This window comes from Uloborus diversus, chromosome 7, assembly GCF_026930045.1.
Source record: "Uloborus diversus isolate 005 chromosome 7, Udiv.v.3.1, whole genome shotgun sequence".
Classification (NCBI taxonomy): domain Eukaryota; kingdom Metazoa; phylum Arthropoda; class Arachnida; order Araneae; family Uloboridae; genus Uloborus; species Uloborus diversus.
This window is the reverse complement of record NC_072737.1, coordinates 17404675-17420977: the sequence shown is the minus strand read 5'-3', so window position 1 is coordinate 17420977 and position 16303 is coordinate 17404675. Positions and strand designations below refer to the sequence as shown.

At 31.5% G+C, this 16303-nt stretch overlaps 2 protein-coding genes across 3 annotated transcripts in view; one reads left to right on the top strand and one right to left on the bottom strand.

Moving 5' to 3' along the window:
- Positions 1-4532, top strand: part of LOC129225991 (retinol dehydrogenase 13-like) — a 36305-nt gene extending 31773 nt beyond the window's left edge. For both annotated transcript variants that reach the window (XM_054860563.1, XM_054860564.1), the window contains exon 7: positions 4363-4532. In XM_054860563.1, the coding sequence (XP_054716538.1) occupies positions 4363-4459 (97 nt within the window). In that variant the 3' untranslated portion in view covers positions 4460-4532. The remainder of the gene's footprint in view (positions 1-4362) is intronic.
- On the bottom strand, positions 4474-14306 carry LOC129225992 (uncharacterized). Its single transcript, XM_054860565.1, has 4 exons — positions 14197-14306; positions 12137-12304; positions 6670-6726; positions 4474-4596 (listed from the first exon to the last, which is right to left on the bottom strand). The coding sequence occupies exons 2-4, from the start codon at positions 12294-12296 to the stop codon at positions 4583-4585; spliced, it is 231 nt and encodes a 76-aa protein (XP_054716540.1). The 5' UTR covers positions 12297-12304; positions 14197-14306; the 3' UTR covers positions 4474-4582.
- Positions 14307-16303: the final 1997 nt, after the last annotated feature.

Sequence of the window (16303 nt, the reverse complement as noted above, 5' to 3'; positions counted from 1 at the left end):
CACCTGATTTTTTATCATAGATTTTATAATATCATGCAGAACAGGCATGTGGAGAGCATAATTTCAGATATTTTTGTTTTTGGACCCTCTAACAAGAGGGTCATCCATTAATTAAAAAGACAAACTGAGAGAAAAACACATTTATTTCTGCAAAACAAGACTTTCTTTCCCTGCTTTTCAACATAATCCTCATCAACACTTATGCACTTATCCCATTGGGTTTCTATATAGGTTCCAAGGAACTCTACTGTTCCATTTTCATTTTATTCACCCTTGATTTGGATTCTACCAGTGTCTTGGTGATATTTGTATGCATGAGCATGATGTTTAAAACAAATAGGGAGGCCCGTGTACCCAGGGCCACCTCACTTTATCTAAATAATAAGTTCTATTTTTTGGCAACCATTTTCAAATCTTGGTGAAAAAAGTTCTTTTAATGGAAAACTTTATTATATGATCTAAAGAGTAATTTTGCATATCATCCCTTTTATTCAAAGCAGAGTAAAACTTTTCTTTGAATTGTAGGACACCTTTTTTTAACAGACACTATTTAAAATATTAAATAATTAATTCCTGTCATTGAGTTTTTCACTGGATAGTTTGCGTAAAATAATCTAAATCCATAGTTGCCTTGGAGTTAGGTTAATTTACAATCATTGAAGTAATTTTATTGAAAATTTTTTCATAATAAAAGGAGCGAAATGGCTTTCATTGTCTGAATTCTTTGGATTTAATTGAGTGTTTGTTGTTATTTAAGGGAGTGATAGGAGTATATTATTATTAGGGTCTAGAAAGTAATGACACTTTTGTTGAACAGATAAATCTATTCTTGATCAGTGATGTAATAACTCATCATTAATATCCTTTTGCCATCTAGTGTTGAAAATTTTAATCGCAGATTGATAAAAATAGACTGATTCTGGTGCAAAAAAAATCTAGAGATTGCATTTCAGAAATGAGACAAACTTTCAAGATTTTTGTCACTTAGAAAGTATTGCAGCAATTGGAACTAAAGGAAATCAGATGGTGCAATGTTGGGCAAGCAATATTCTGGTGATTGTCAATATAAAATGGGAGATGATTGCTCAAGACCCCCGTGGTGATTTTCCATCACTACAATTGTTTTCGTTTTGTTCTGTGTGAATTTCCTGTTGCTTGTGAATCTCCTGAATGCTTGTTTCGTGTGTGTTGTTTTTCTCCCAGCGCTTTGCAGAAAAGAAGGTTTCATTTTGAATGACAGCTGGGTGACTTGCTCTTTTGACGGCATGCCAGGTTGCTCCTTTGGCTCATGAGGTCATTGTAGCGACCGTTTGCCTGGGCGTGTTGGGAAAACATCTGATGTGCAAGTTTTAGGATGTTTGATGATGTGTTGTTGTGGGCATGCATTTGTTTCAGTGGCAGCAGGTTCGATGGTGACCGTTTGTCGCGTGCTACAGGGTTCCCATGAAGTGAAAGAACGTGAGGGATGCTGAGTTTTGTGAGCGTCAGTTAAGATGGTTCGCTCGTAAGTGTTGGTGGTGCATTTGAAGTGTCCGGCGCGACCAGAACGAAAAGGTGATATGTTGAAGAAGCCAGTTCTGAAGATGAGTTCTGGATACCTCTCTTCTAGTGGCCTCCCTGGACAATAAGTATCAGATAATTTCTTCTGTTTGTTACTCTCATGTCAGAAAATGAAAAAGCGTGACTTTAACAAATTGAAAGTTTCGCCGTGTATTGGCGTGGGGGAGCGGATCTTGGTTTTCTGATGATACTTTGGAGACTGATGTGTTCAAGAATTTTTGGTTTTCATCTACCCCCTTGAATTCACTGACATTTATGCTAATATTGAATATTTAGCATGGTAACAATAGGTTTTTAAATTGGGTTTAAGTTATTTGTGGTTCTCCGCTGAAGCGGTAATTTCCTCAGAACAGATCTGGCGAGATTTGACTGCAGTCGGAAATATGTTCACTAAATAATAATAAAAAAAACATCTCAATTGTAATATGTAGCAGATTTAACGGAATTCTATTTTCTACGTCCTCAGAAAATTTGCTGGTGTATTACCAGCTGAAGTTATTTTCATTATTGAAGTTTTCGGAAATTGAAACTAGATTATTGTGGCAAATTAAATGAGTGATATACTATAAATATTTCCTGTGTGATTTTATGATCTATATTATTAACCAGACATAACATGAAGAGTTATAAGCTTATTTTGAAAATAGTTTGGTTTTTGCCATAAAATGTTAAGTGCTGTTCTGACAAGCTTTCCTGTGTAGTTTTCGATATTATGATGTTTCTTATATGCTCCAAGCTACGGCCAATGAATAAGTCATTTTAACCATTCAATTTTGGCATTACTTATTTTTCATAAAATACTTTCCATTCATTTGTCACCAGGTCCAACACAACACAACATTATATTTTATTTTTCTTTAAATTCAGCACACTAGTGTGCTGAATTCAAAGAAAAATAAAATATTTAAAATATAAAATATATTTAAAGAAAAATTAAATTTTAATTTAATTTTAAATTAAAATAATTATTATAAGATATAATTATAATAATTAATAATATAAGAAATAATTATAATAATTAATATATTTAAATTAAAATAATTATTAAATTAAAATAATTATTATATTTAAAGAAAAATAAAATATAATGTTGTGTTGTGTTGGACCTGGTGACAAATGAATGGAAAGTATTTTATGAAAAATAAGTAATGCCAAAATTGAATGGTTAAAATGACTTATTCATTGGCCGTAGCTTGGAGCATATAAGAAACATCATAATATCGAAAACTACACAGGAAAGCTTGTCAGAACAGCACTTAACATTTTATGGCAAAAACCAAACTATTTTCAAAATAAGCTTATAACTCTTCATGTTATGTCTGGTTAATAATATAGATCATCAAATCACACAGGAAATATTTATAGTATATCACTCATTTAATTTGCCACAATAATCTAGTTTCAATTTCCGAAAACTTCAATAATGAAAATAACTTCAGCTGGTAATACACCAGCAAATTTTCTAAAGACGTAGAAAATAGAATTCCGTTAAATCTGCTACATATTACAATTGATATGTTTTTTTAATTATTATTATGTGAACATATTTCCGACCTGCAGTCAAATCTCGCCAGATCTGTTCTGAGGAAATTACCGCTTCAGCGGAGAACCACAAATAACTTAAACCCAATTTAAAAACCTATTGTTACCATGCTAAATATTCAATATTAGCATAAATGTCAGTGAATTCAAGGGGGTAGATGAAAACCAAAAATTCTTGAACACATCAGTCTCCACAGTATCATCAGAAAACCAAGATCCGCTCCCCCACGCCAATACACGGCGGAACTTTCAATTTGTTAAAGTCATGCTTTTTCTTTTTTTGACATGAAAGTAACAAATAGAAGAAATTGTCTGATACTTATTGTTCAGTGAGGCCACTAGAAGAGAGGTATCCAGAACTCATCTTCAGAACTGGCTTCTTCAACATATCACCTTTTCGTTCCGGTCGCGCCGGACACTTCAAATGCACCACCAACACTTACGAGCGAACCATCTTAACTGACGCTCACAAAACTCAGCATCCCTCACGTTCTTTCACTTCATGGGAACCCTGTAGCATGCGACAAATGGTCACCATCAAAGTTGCTGCCACTGAAACAAATGCATGCCCACAACAACACATCATCAAACATCCTAAAACTTGCACATCAGATGCTTTCCCAACACGCCCAGGCAAACGATCGCTACAATGACGTCATGAGCCAAAGGAGCAACCTGGCATGCCGTCAAAAGAGCAAGTCACCCAGCTGTCATTCAAAATGAAACCTTCTTTTCTGCGAAGCACTGGGAGAAAAACAACACACACGAAACAAGCATTGCATGTAACAGGAAATTCACACAGAACAAAACAATCTTGGTGATGGAAAATCACCCCCCCCCAAAAAAAAAAAAAATTCGGTGGGTTGTCTCCCCTGATATTTTACCACCTGGTTTCTCTTTAATACAATTGCTATGTAACAAAAAAAACGAAAATTCAGCTGATGTCTAATATCGTTGCCTCAGAGCAATAGTAAGATATCTTAGTGTTATTTCTGGGATTAGATATCTTACTGTGGCTCTGAGGCGACGATATGCTATGTCTGGATATTTTGCTCTGAAACCAGATTTTTATTGATCGAGGATAGTGAATTCATAGACTAAATGGCAAAAGGTAGTTGGTAAAATTAAAATTTATCTTCTAACATGAAAATATGAGGTTAATTAGTCTAGCATACATAGTTCTTAAAACTAAGATAAATTCTTTAAATAAATATTTAGGTATTTAATATTTTAAATAGAGTTATTGTTTTTAACTTCCAGCAACTGCAGTAAAGTGGCACCATCCAGAAGAGCTAGAGATGCAGAAATGGCGAAAAAACTGTGGGAGCTTAGTGAGAGTTTTGTCAAGACTGAATAGAAAAAGAAACACCATTCATGTAAATTATATTTTATAAGCCAAAGACATCACATTTACAATAAAGATTTTTCTACTTTAATTTTTCTTCTCTTATTAACTGCTAACAATTAACATCCAGCCAACTTAGTGAAAGTGATCTGAAACAAGATTTACATAGTATAGTACAAGTAGGTGAACATTTTACTAAAATCACGTGCATTGTTTTAAAATAAAAACACATATCAATCAAAAAATTGATAAATCCTTTTAAAAGTTTTCAGGACAAAGTATTTTACTAGCTTTGTGGTAGGTTTATTTTATTGCAGTAGTAAGAGATCCTGAAGAGGATCCAAAAAGGCACATGAAAAATATTTTTCGTAATTCTGTGGTCTCTAACGTACCCCCAAAAATAAATTGCTACAGATTTAATTCAACCACTGATTAACTTACATGCTAATAAAAACATAGCAAAATGTATACTATCCTAATATGCTAGTAGTACATACATTAAGAATTATCTTCAAAAACATGTTTCATTACCATTGGTAAATTTATTTGAGGTACAAATAAATAAGGCCCAGTAAACTCTACTTATACAACTGCAATTCTGATTTTTTAAAGTGTACGTACACACTAAGATATAATTTTTTTTTTCACTTAAAAATCTTGTTTTTTAACTGTAGGTCACTGAGTTAAGTTTAATGCATTTTCAGCATAAAAATTAGTAATGAGCACATTTTACGAAACACAATATCTTTAGTCCAATTTGTCTATAGTTGAGGCAAACCTAACAGAACTGTGAAGGCTACACAGATCCCAATCACAGCATTACGACGCTGCCAGGTTAGGTTTGCCGTAACTATAGACACATTTTTTGTCAAAACACATCTCTTTTTTTATCTTTCATGTTGTCTGCCCCAATAAAAACGCAGAGAAAAGTTTTTTTTTTAAAATAATTTTTCCAAATACAAAAGGAAAAAAAAATCTCCTAAATTTTGCTGTTTTAATATATACTTAAAATTTACTTTTGAACTAATGGCTCTGATTTAGGCACACAGCATCCATTTAAACATACAGACTACATAATGGTATTAAAATAATTATTATACTTTAATTTTCTGTTGTGTAATCATGTTTGAGAAAAAGCAACACATGACAAAGAGGCGATTCTTCAGAAATCGGGTTTAAAGTTTTGAAACAAGTTCTCAGCGATGGCAGCACCTCATGAGAAATTCTTAGTATCATTGTAACAAATATTCATTCCTTAATGAGCTTTAGTAGATATAAAATAAAGTTAAAATATGAAAAAATTAAAAGTTAGTATTAACTTAAATTAATATCTACCAATACTTAAAAAATAAATTAATAGGTTTATTTAATGTAACACGTGTTCAAGTAACTAGACTTTCAGAATATTTAAAACATTTAAAGGATGCGGATGCAAAAGTTTGAATCTTAAAACATAGCTTGCAATTATTTACAGCAAAGAATATGTCTAAAGTGTCATTCATCCAAATAGTAGATCTTTACCCAAAATCAATTGCACTTTTGTCCCGTTCCCAAATTTAATATTTTGAGAAATTGGGTGGAGAAAAAATAGGATCAGGGTTGCCATCAACATTTTGCTTGAAAATAGTAACTTTAGTAACTTGAAATGTATAAAATAGCCCAAATAGTCTCCTCAGAGTGACATTTATGTTGCGTTTTGTATACATGTAGTTGCTTTTTCACAATAGTTTTTATAAATTTGCTAACTCAAGAAATATACAACCACACAATAGAGCATCTTGAAACATGACTACATCTAGTAAACACAAGAAAACCTAAACTTAATTTTTAAGATCTAACATTTATTTCACCATTTACTTAGTTCACTTAGCATTTTTCAATGGAATTACTGTTTCAAAATCAAAGTTATTTTTTCCCTTTTATATGTGCCATGAAATGAAAATTATGTATATATATATATATATATAAATATATATATTAAGTTCAAAGTAAATTAAGCATACATACTCCAATTTTAAAGACGGAAATTGAGTTTGCGTATGATTATAACATTTAATTCATAACTAGATGACAGAAACTAAAAACTTGGCAGCATTTCTTGGTTTTTTAGTAACATAATTATCAATAAAACTTGGATTTTTTAAAATAGAGAATTGCATTTTATAGGGAAGCATTATAAAGGTATTCATTCTACTATAATGAAGTTGAAAGCAGTGACTTACATTGCCTTTCTTGTTTGTGCTTCTCAGCCCAGATTGCTTTATTTTCAGGAGAATTCACTAGAAAAGGAAGGCAACAAATAAATTTAAATTCAATTAAATAAACTATTTCATAATAATTCATGTTCACGATCTATGAAGCTAGCTATAATATTTCTTAACTTTATATGGTAAAATACACAATGTTGGAAAAAAAAAAAAACTCATAAAAATATTAAAATAAAATATGCTATAAAAAGTTAAAATTACCTTTTAAAAAACATTTAAACAAAAGCTATTTGTTTTATTACAACATAAATGTTAATACTAAACAATGTAAGAGAAACAAGAAAATATTACATGCAATATTGGTTTGCTAAGTTTCTTCCAAAGTTGGGAAAAATTGGCCAGAAGGAAAGTTTCTACGATTAGTAAAAAGATTAAGAGAAACTAGGTTTTGTTAGAAATGTACCACATAAGTACAAGTTACATCTATGAAAGACAAAATAAATATATTTTGAAATTTAATATTAAGTAACTTTAGTTAGATTTTAGTTACACAAAGGGTTTAAAAAAATCATGATTTTTTCTTTAAAGAATTGAAAAAAATTGAATTTTTATTCTTTAAATCAGATTTATTTGATTTTTTCTATTAAATTTACATATATTTTGGAAAATGCTTGGAACAGTTTCTTATAAGAAAAAAACTTTTTTTAGTATATAGAAGATTCTACTCAAATAGAATCTACACAAAATATTCTATTTAAATTTAAGTATTTATTTTTTTCTATATTTTAACCTAAATGCATTTTTTTTTTTTTTTTGCTAATGGATAATTCAAACTAAATAAAAGGAAATTTGAAAGGACAAATTAAAAATTAAATGTGAGCTTTTTATTAAAAGGAAAAATTCACACAATTCAGACAACATTTTTTAAGAAAATGAAATTCGAGCAGATGATGCTATGGCTGTTGTGTTATTTGGTGTATAAACTGGATTTCTCTCTACCTCCCATTGCAAAAAATGAACCCCAACAGTCATAATCGGTCATTGTATCTGTTACATTTTTATCAATCAATGCTGATTTTTGAAATGGGCCACTTGTTTGGAAATTGGCAACAATGCTGACAAGGCTTGGACATATTTCTTTAATAAATTCCAAACCTTGATTATTTTCATCCACACTAATTGAAATTTCATTTCGATTTAAGACAGAGGAACTTAATAAAACTCCTTCACAATGGCATCCATAAATTGCTTGTTCGTATCTTTTGTGGTACTTTCTTATCCAACACTTTTTCTAAATTTTTACTCAACATTTTCCACTGACACGTGGATTTCGCAAGGGAAGTCCTTGTTTTGAATTTTATCTATAGCATGAGCAATAGGTTTTCAAACTTCAATCATCTGTTCTGAATCATCCAAACTAAAAAATAGTTTAAATCAATGATTTTTTCGAAAAAAATCAATTGACTTAAATCCAATGGTTTAAATAAATGATTTTTTTTTTAATTCAAATCAACTGATTTAAATCATGCCAACCTTGGTTATACATACCAAATGGATAATTACATCAGCATTTTAGCAAAGACCTTAGATTTGATTGAAGCTATTTTTTGATTAATAGGTTGCAAATTATGCACCTTAGCCAGAGATTAGGCAAAACTATAATCAAATACCTTACAATTAGTTACGACATCCAGAGATTATAGTTTCACCCTAATTTGGGCAATCATCAGTCTGGAAAAGCCATAACAGAGCTGGAGGTAATAGACCTCTCCTAAACTCTGAGATTATGTACACAATGGTAGCTTAATTTAAATTTAGCACATCAGTGAAACATCCAAAAACAAGACGAAGCTCCATCTCATGAAATGAAGGTAAACACTATAATAATAAGCTGTAAGTTTTCTTTACAGAAACTAAATACCCAATAACTTGTTGCAACATCCAAAGACACCCAACAAAAGCGTTTGTTGGATGTCTTTACCCTTGAGCTTACTTCCTTAGCTTTGAAGAATCCTTGTAACCTTGGAACATATGTATACAGTATCCTGCAAATTTGTGCCCTTTTATAATGTTTAATTCTTATTACTTGTAAATACCTATTAAAAGTTTGATGAATAAAAATAAGCTCTTAAAAATAAACATAAACAACATTTCTAATTAAGTTCATAACATTTCACCTAATTTATTCAAAGATGTTAATTCCATTAACAAAGGTTAAAATAAAAATTCTTTAAGTTTAGGATTTGTTAGCAGAGGCGGCAATTGGGACTAAAAAAGGGGGGGGGGCAAAAAAAACCCAAAAGACAAATAGAAGCTGTAGAATTCTTAGCAGTAAAATAAAAGAAAAGAGAAAAAAAAAAGTTAAAAATTTTGCTAAGGCTGGTTTTGTGATGCATATGAGTGGTAATTGATACAAATCTAATAGCTTAACTCATGTTTTTCTTACGATTTTGATGAATTATGTATACCAGCGGTTCCCAACCTTTTTAGCCGTGCGGCCCACCAGTCTTGTTGAAAACGTCGTTGACGCCCACTAACTACTATATATTACTTGCAAAGCCAAAATTTACTTTCTGTGTATATGGAGGGGGGGGGGGAGATGGCAGCTCCTCGTAACTGTCCTTTAGTGTAAATATACCATATTATGCTTGAAAGTGTGTTAAAAACAAGAGCTCTGGAGATATTAATCCCTTTCTCCCCTCTAGCTGCACCACTGGTATAGATATACTGTACAATAACACTTTTCAAAGTAATTTTTATGGAAGGAAATAACTTTTTATTGTATTCACTTAGCTGGCATAGCTGTAAGTAAACTCAAAACCCATTTATTAAAGTTAAAGCTCCATTGGATTTTGATGCTAATTTTCCTCTACGAGGGAGTTGATACCTGGATTGAAACTGAATAGTTTTAGTCTCAAATTACTTGCAACATTCAATGCATTTTGTATTATTAATTTTTTCAACTGGAATGAAAAATCTCATTCAAATTGCTAGTTGTCGAAAAGCCCCTCAAGTGTCTCAATTTACTAGTTAGTCTACTAGTTAGTTCAACAAAGGAGGAGCATTTTTAACTTGAAGCTAATACTAGTTTCTTTTGAAATTTTCTGTAAAAAAAATTTCAATCTCATTAGATTTATCTTCAATTATAGAGGAAAGTTCCCAGGAAATATGAGGAATCTTAACTTTAAAGTTTCATAGTGGTTATCAGCCAGGGAGAATTTTTGAGTGACAGTACATCTAATGAGTGAATTTTTGCAAAAATTGTAATTTAAAACACAAAAATTTTTTTTGGTTCAGATTCTTGACCAGTGTCCACAGCCCAGTAAGACGCTCTTCGTGGCCCATGGGTTGGGAACCGCTGATGTATACAATGAAACAGACTTATATTATTTACCCCAAGGTAGTTTGAGATGTTACAAACACTTGGTAATAATTTCATTAAGTATGGCTTGCTTAAATAAACAATTAATTTACTAATATCTAAACAATGAACACATCAGATAAAAGTTACTGCTAAGTAATGTTTCGTAAACAGATATACAAAGTAAAACAAATAATTATGATCTGAAAATTTTGACACTTCTGCTTTTTTATTCTTTCTAGTTTTGACTTCTGAATTGGAAAATGAAATAAATAAATGAACCATGAAAAGTGCGAAGGGGGGGGGGGCAGTTGCCCCCCTCCCCCAGAATCGCAGCCACTATTTGTTAGTCATCGAGTTAGCTCATCAAGCTTTGTGTAATTTCCACAGGTTGGGATAATTTTCAAGAAGGAACTCTGAGATTTTTTTTTATAAAACCTTCTAAACCATTCATGAATAATATATAGGGCCATTCCACCGTAATGTGCGTGACAATCCAACTCTATAATTTCACCAACATTTTGTTATAGATCTTAATATTTTAACTAAACAAGAATAAGCATATTTTTTAATCTTTACAATATATATAAATATACTCCTGACACAGTATTATTTTTATTGAATAACTTTAATACATACTTAAAATTTAATTTATTTATGTGCGGGACATTCAAAGTCAACCTCTTGTTGTTTGCTGCATGCATTACTTAGTATTTTTGCTCTATTAATATAGCAATAACAAAACAAACTGTAGGTTTTGAAAGCTAAGGTTCCAACATAAAGAAAACATAACGCATTTGTTGAGAAATAATATATTAAATCATTGGGAAAAAATTATGTATATGGCCATCCTACGGATAATGATCATTTTGTTCTGAGTGTGATTGTTTCTATATTTCATAAAAAAAATAATTTTAAAGGTACGGACAAAATATTTTGCTTAAGAATTCACATACATTTCTGATTTCTTAAGCAACAAAATTTTGTTTGTTAACCTTTTAAATTATTTTTAATGAAATGTATAAAACGTCACCTGTGGGACAAAATTACTGTCTTTCGAGGAAAGGCCCTATTTCATTTTTCAACGACCATTTTATTTTCTGTTGCTTTCTTCCAGTTACTTAAAGCGTGTTTAGTTTATTGTACAGCCCCGGAAGAGGTTTTTTTCAGAAGAATCTCATCCCCGACTGTGGGAATACGATTTTTTAATCCCTTCAATTAACACAATACAGTAACACCTCGTTATATTGCGCTTTTCAGGGTACAAAGAAAAAGAGCGATATATCCGAAAGTGCGATATAACGGAGGGCATTAAAAATAGTTATGTCTAATACACAAGTAAATTGGCATTCATTCTTTTTGACATTAGTTTCTAATGGTTTCAATGTGGGTGCTATCACACCTATTGAAATTTAAACAAGATTGAAATTTAAGTAAATTTTCACCGTCAGAAAGTTAAAATCATCAAATGGCGAATGAAGACGATCTTTCTGAGCTACCGCGAGATAAGAATGAGCATTCCAATACCCTCTTATTCCGAGTAGGTTTTCTTATCCGTTTTACTTGCTGTAGAAAGGATGTGAAAAGTAAAAGAAACCAGATTGTTTCCAGGAAACTATTTCGCCCATCCAGATCATTATTCCCTTTGATGCAAATCCTGATTTGTGCAACCAAGTACAAATCTTTTCTGTACTAAAAGAAGGGCGTATGTTCTCTTCTACATGGGCTACTATGACACTTGCTTGATGTCTCTCACTCCTTGTAAAGGCAATGTATCAATACAAAAGAAGATGTCAAGTAATTTACAGACCATCTTAAACTGAAATATACTGTGCGGGTATGTACATTTTGATGACAGGAATTGCTGCTGCTTTTCCAGCGAATTCAGAATTGCTTCTTTTTGTTCATTGACAAAATTGAGAAGAAAGAGACCTTCTCTGTGCAATACCATATGTTTTCAGAAATGGTTTCAAACTTAAAGCAAAGTTTTTTTTCTTATTTTAGGCTTTAATATTTCGGGAGACAGAAGAAAAGAACGATATATCCGAATGAGCGATATAACGAGGCGCGATATAATGAGGGGCTACTGTACAAAAATAAGTAAGCAATGAAAAATCTCACCTTTTCTATGAATGTAAAGGAAAAATGGAAAAGAAACAACCATTCCTAAAGCAACGAATCTTGGTAGCCAAAAGTTGTCCCAATGCCACTTGTATGGAAACTGCACCAGCTTAGCACTGTAAGTGTAGGGGTATTTCATGTGCTTCCTTTCGGCTTGCATGGTGATTCCTACAAATATGTTACCACAGTATTTTAATAAAAATGTTATTACAACTGATTTTAGATTCCAAATTTTAGTTGACTCATTAAGCATTGGTTGTATTGATCAACATGCCATATGCCACTGTGGATTATGTGACAAAAAACATTGTTTGGGACAATGGGGTCATTTCCAAAATATTAAAGTATTCTTTTCTGAAAGAGCATGCTTAAAAGCATATGATCTAACCTTTTTTTTAAATAATTAGTTTAAGTTTAATATTTTAAAAAAATTACTTCAATCAGTAAGCTTTCATTGTTTACATTTCTTGTTGATGACATCACAAATGGAACAGAGCAATGCAACAGAACCATTCACAGAGCAAAATATTTAATTCGCATCTTTACTCACGTGTATTGGCAACGATATGGCTGGTAGCAAGCATAGAGCGCAATTTTAATTTGCTTCTTGATTATCATAACGTGGAAACGCGGTACAAAATGCGCCAAAGAGCATCATTTGTGACGTCACCAAGACCACGCCTTGTTTGAAAAATCGGACATTTAAAGATTTAATTACAAAATAACTGTTGGGAAAATGAAAGAATTTTCTGGGTTCATGTTATTTATTTTGCTTATTCTATCAATTTCAGTGACTAAAAGTAGCACTTTTGACTGAAGGAAACAACCCCAACATTGTGATAAGGATTGTAGACCAGTTTTTCTACAAATTTATGATAAAACAAACATAGAAAAACATTTTCAAAAAAAAAAAAGAAAAACATGAAGCAAAAAGTACTATGTAAGGTGGAACTTCATAATGTAAAGAAGATTCGGCAGTGATCGATCAAAAATAAAATTTTGATTAGCTGATTTCCAGATAACTAAAATACCCCCCCCCCCCTTTAACAGATCACCAAATACTCACGCTCGTTATTCAGGGCAGGGGAGTCAATTGTCTCTTTATCGTTTTGGGAAATCAATATATTTACAAGAAGTGAGCATGGTTTTTGCTTCACCTTACTTGAGTACAAACAGTTTGCCCTCTCTCTGGAAATGTTCAAAATGATGAGCTTAAAAGAGGTGAAAGAACTGTTTTTACAAATGAAACATTGTGAAAATTCTAATTTTAAGATACATGAAATTTTGTGAAGAGGCCACTTTTATGATATAGAATTTTGTGAAGGGGGGTGCAAGCGAACGTAATGTGCCTCTTAATTGAGCCCTGTTGGCAAAGTTGTCACTTACATTCAAATTTCCTTGGCTTGGTTTTTGCTTCGACTTACATTGAGTGTAGTACATTTTACCCTCTCAATGGAAAGATTCCGAATGAAAGGCCTACATATACGGTTCCCAAAGCATAGCTTTGGAGAAGCAGGGCTTCTCATAACAAAGTTATCCAAGCCACAAAAACTCTTCAATCATAAAGTATCCCCAAAAGACAAATTTCTAACTTTCTGAATTTTTTTTCACCATATCATTGTTTCTCACAAAGTCATAAAATGCAAACTCCATTAATGATAAGTGATGAAACAAAAAATAAACGAATCAGCAATTTAATAACTGATATGATAAATGCAAAAATATTTACTTATTAACTAATAACAAAAGTATTTAGCAGACAGTGGTAGGTAGCCATCAAATATGCTGTGCTACATTAGAGAAGTATTTTCTGAGCTTTATACATTTTTTAAAAGTCTAAGTTGCATTATTTGCTTAAAAATAAAGAGGGTTTTTTTTCTTTTTTTTTTACAGTAAAAACTCATTGAAGTGTTTTACTGCCAATAGAGGAATACAGGGGACATGCAAGGTTATGTGGAAAACAACAAAATATTTGAAGTGCAAATTATTACAACAATGACAAAAGCACTGTAAAATTTGAGGCATATCTTGAAAAATAACATATTCTCAAAAGCAATTACCGTTTCCTTAATTTTTAAGATTCTCTCAAATGCAGCGTATCCTATATCCTTTCAGATTTCAGAGAAAATAATCATCAGCATCAACCTTTCAAGAAGAAGTTGAAGTTATTGAAGCAACAATCTTTTACAAAATGCTCCATAATATTGTTTCTAAAAATTTTACGCTAAAGAGCTATTACACTTCAATAAAAAGGCTTTATTTTTAAAGATTTTATAGGGCATTATGACCACTATTTTTTATAACTTATTTCAGTGACGAGTCTGATGTTTTTCTGTAGTACATTTAACGAATTTATCATTTTAAAGAAAAGGAGCCTGTTTTACTAAACAAAGGCAAATGTTGAACTAATAAGCTTTTCAAAAGGCCTGTCATTCTTTTTGTTTTGAATGTCGTTCATTACCTTTTTTCTAAAATAATAAAACATGTAAAAAATATTTTTCCCCCTTTGCTTTTTTGTCAACGCCTCCCCTCATCAGTGATTTTCAAGTTTTCGGTGTGATGTGTTCAAGTCTTGATTGGGAATTTTTGTGTGTTATTTTCAGCTAATCGAATCTATAAATGTTATAAATTACTTCTGCTTTCATTTTAGATAATAGTTATAGCCAATATTTTAAAGTATGGTGCTAGAATCTTGTCTCGTGGTACGTGCGTAGCATTTTATCTGACCGGCAGCCATACTTTCGTCTTCATTAATGGTGCCACTTTCATTGCAAAGTTTCTGAAGAAAATTCCGTTGCCCATCCGTAAGTTACAATCTTATTTAGTTTTACTGTAAATGTTTTGGTTAAAAGCTATTTCTTTGATTGAAAATTGAACCTTTATAATATTCAAATGAGAAGGAATGTTATTTTTTTACGTCATGTGTTTCTTAATACTTACTGCAATGTATCTGTGGAACAAATAAATGCATGAATCATTAGGATTTCTCAAATTTCGTATGGAAGCAACATGAGTGAAAATTTGTTTCGCAGAGATGTTTGTTTTTTTCTTTTAATTTTTTGTATAATTAAATTCGATGCCGATACGTTCGGTCGATTAGGATCAATTAGAAATTCATCTATTTTTAAGTATTTATGATGATTACATTTTTTATGGAAAAACTACAAGTATTCAAAAAAGAGATTTATATTTTTACTTTATTGATGGATTGAGAACTGCCGGAGAAATTAAGTAATCAGCTGATGAATCGGACATAATTGGCTTAAGTTTCACTTAGTTAATGCTTGGTCTTTCATTTCAAATTTAAAAATGTGATAGTACATTTACGTTCATTTGATATGTATATTTATTTAGCTTTTAAAATAAAAATAAGTTACTAAAACAATGTTCGTGTAATGTGAGTTATTTATCATTTCATTTGTTCTTGAGTTATATATATATATTTTTTCCGCAAAGAAAAGCACTTGTTTTTCCGAGAAATAATTTCCATTCAAACACGAACGATTTCGATTGGAATGAAACTTTTTCTCATAATGTTTTGATTTTTTTTATTCAAGTCTATTTGAAGTTTCAAAATTTTGATGAAAAAATTTGACTTTTTTTTTTTTTAGTAATTGAACAAATTTTGAGGGTGGGGGGAGGGAAAACTTAATGTATCAACAGCAAATCTGCAATAACACCGAATTATATGCTTGAATTTGTTATTTTGTCGACAGGTTATGTTAATGTAATTTGCTTACCTACTCAAGTTGAAATGCTGGGAAATACCTTTTTGCGTTTCACAGAGAGCAGGATTTTTTTTAAATAACTGCATCTTGGTTTTAATAGAGGTGCTCTCCAGAAAGGGGTCTTAGCACAAACTGCAGCATTTTTTTTGCGGGGGGGGGGGGATACTTCTCTTGAAAGTACTCATGGTTTAAATAACCATAATGACTCTAGTAACAAAAGCGACACAGGTCCAAAATTTGGAGTTATGTCATAGAAACAAAACTATCTATTCTGTTGATCAAAAGAACCCAACTACTCTGAAAGTAAGTTAACACCACTGCGCCAGAAGTTGCGCCAATAAAGAGTAAACATTTGCCGCATTTGTTTGCACACACACAGTTATCTTTTGTCAACAAGGAAAAAAAAACGTCAAATCTGTAGCTCTAGTGATGTTTATAT

Bases quoted from the DNA above. Each gene is read 5' to 3' on its own strand.
- LOC129225992 (XM_054860565.1), bottom strand. From the start codon at position 12,296: ATGCAAGCCGAAAGGAAGCACATGAAATACCCCTACACTTACAGTGCT. The intron at 6,727-12,136 runs GTGAGATTTTTC...TTCCTTTTCTAG, and splicing joins CCTTTACATTCATAGAAAAG to TGAATTCTCCTGAAAATAAA.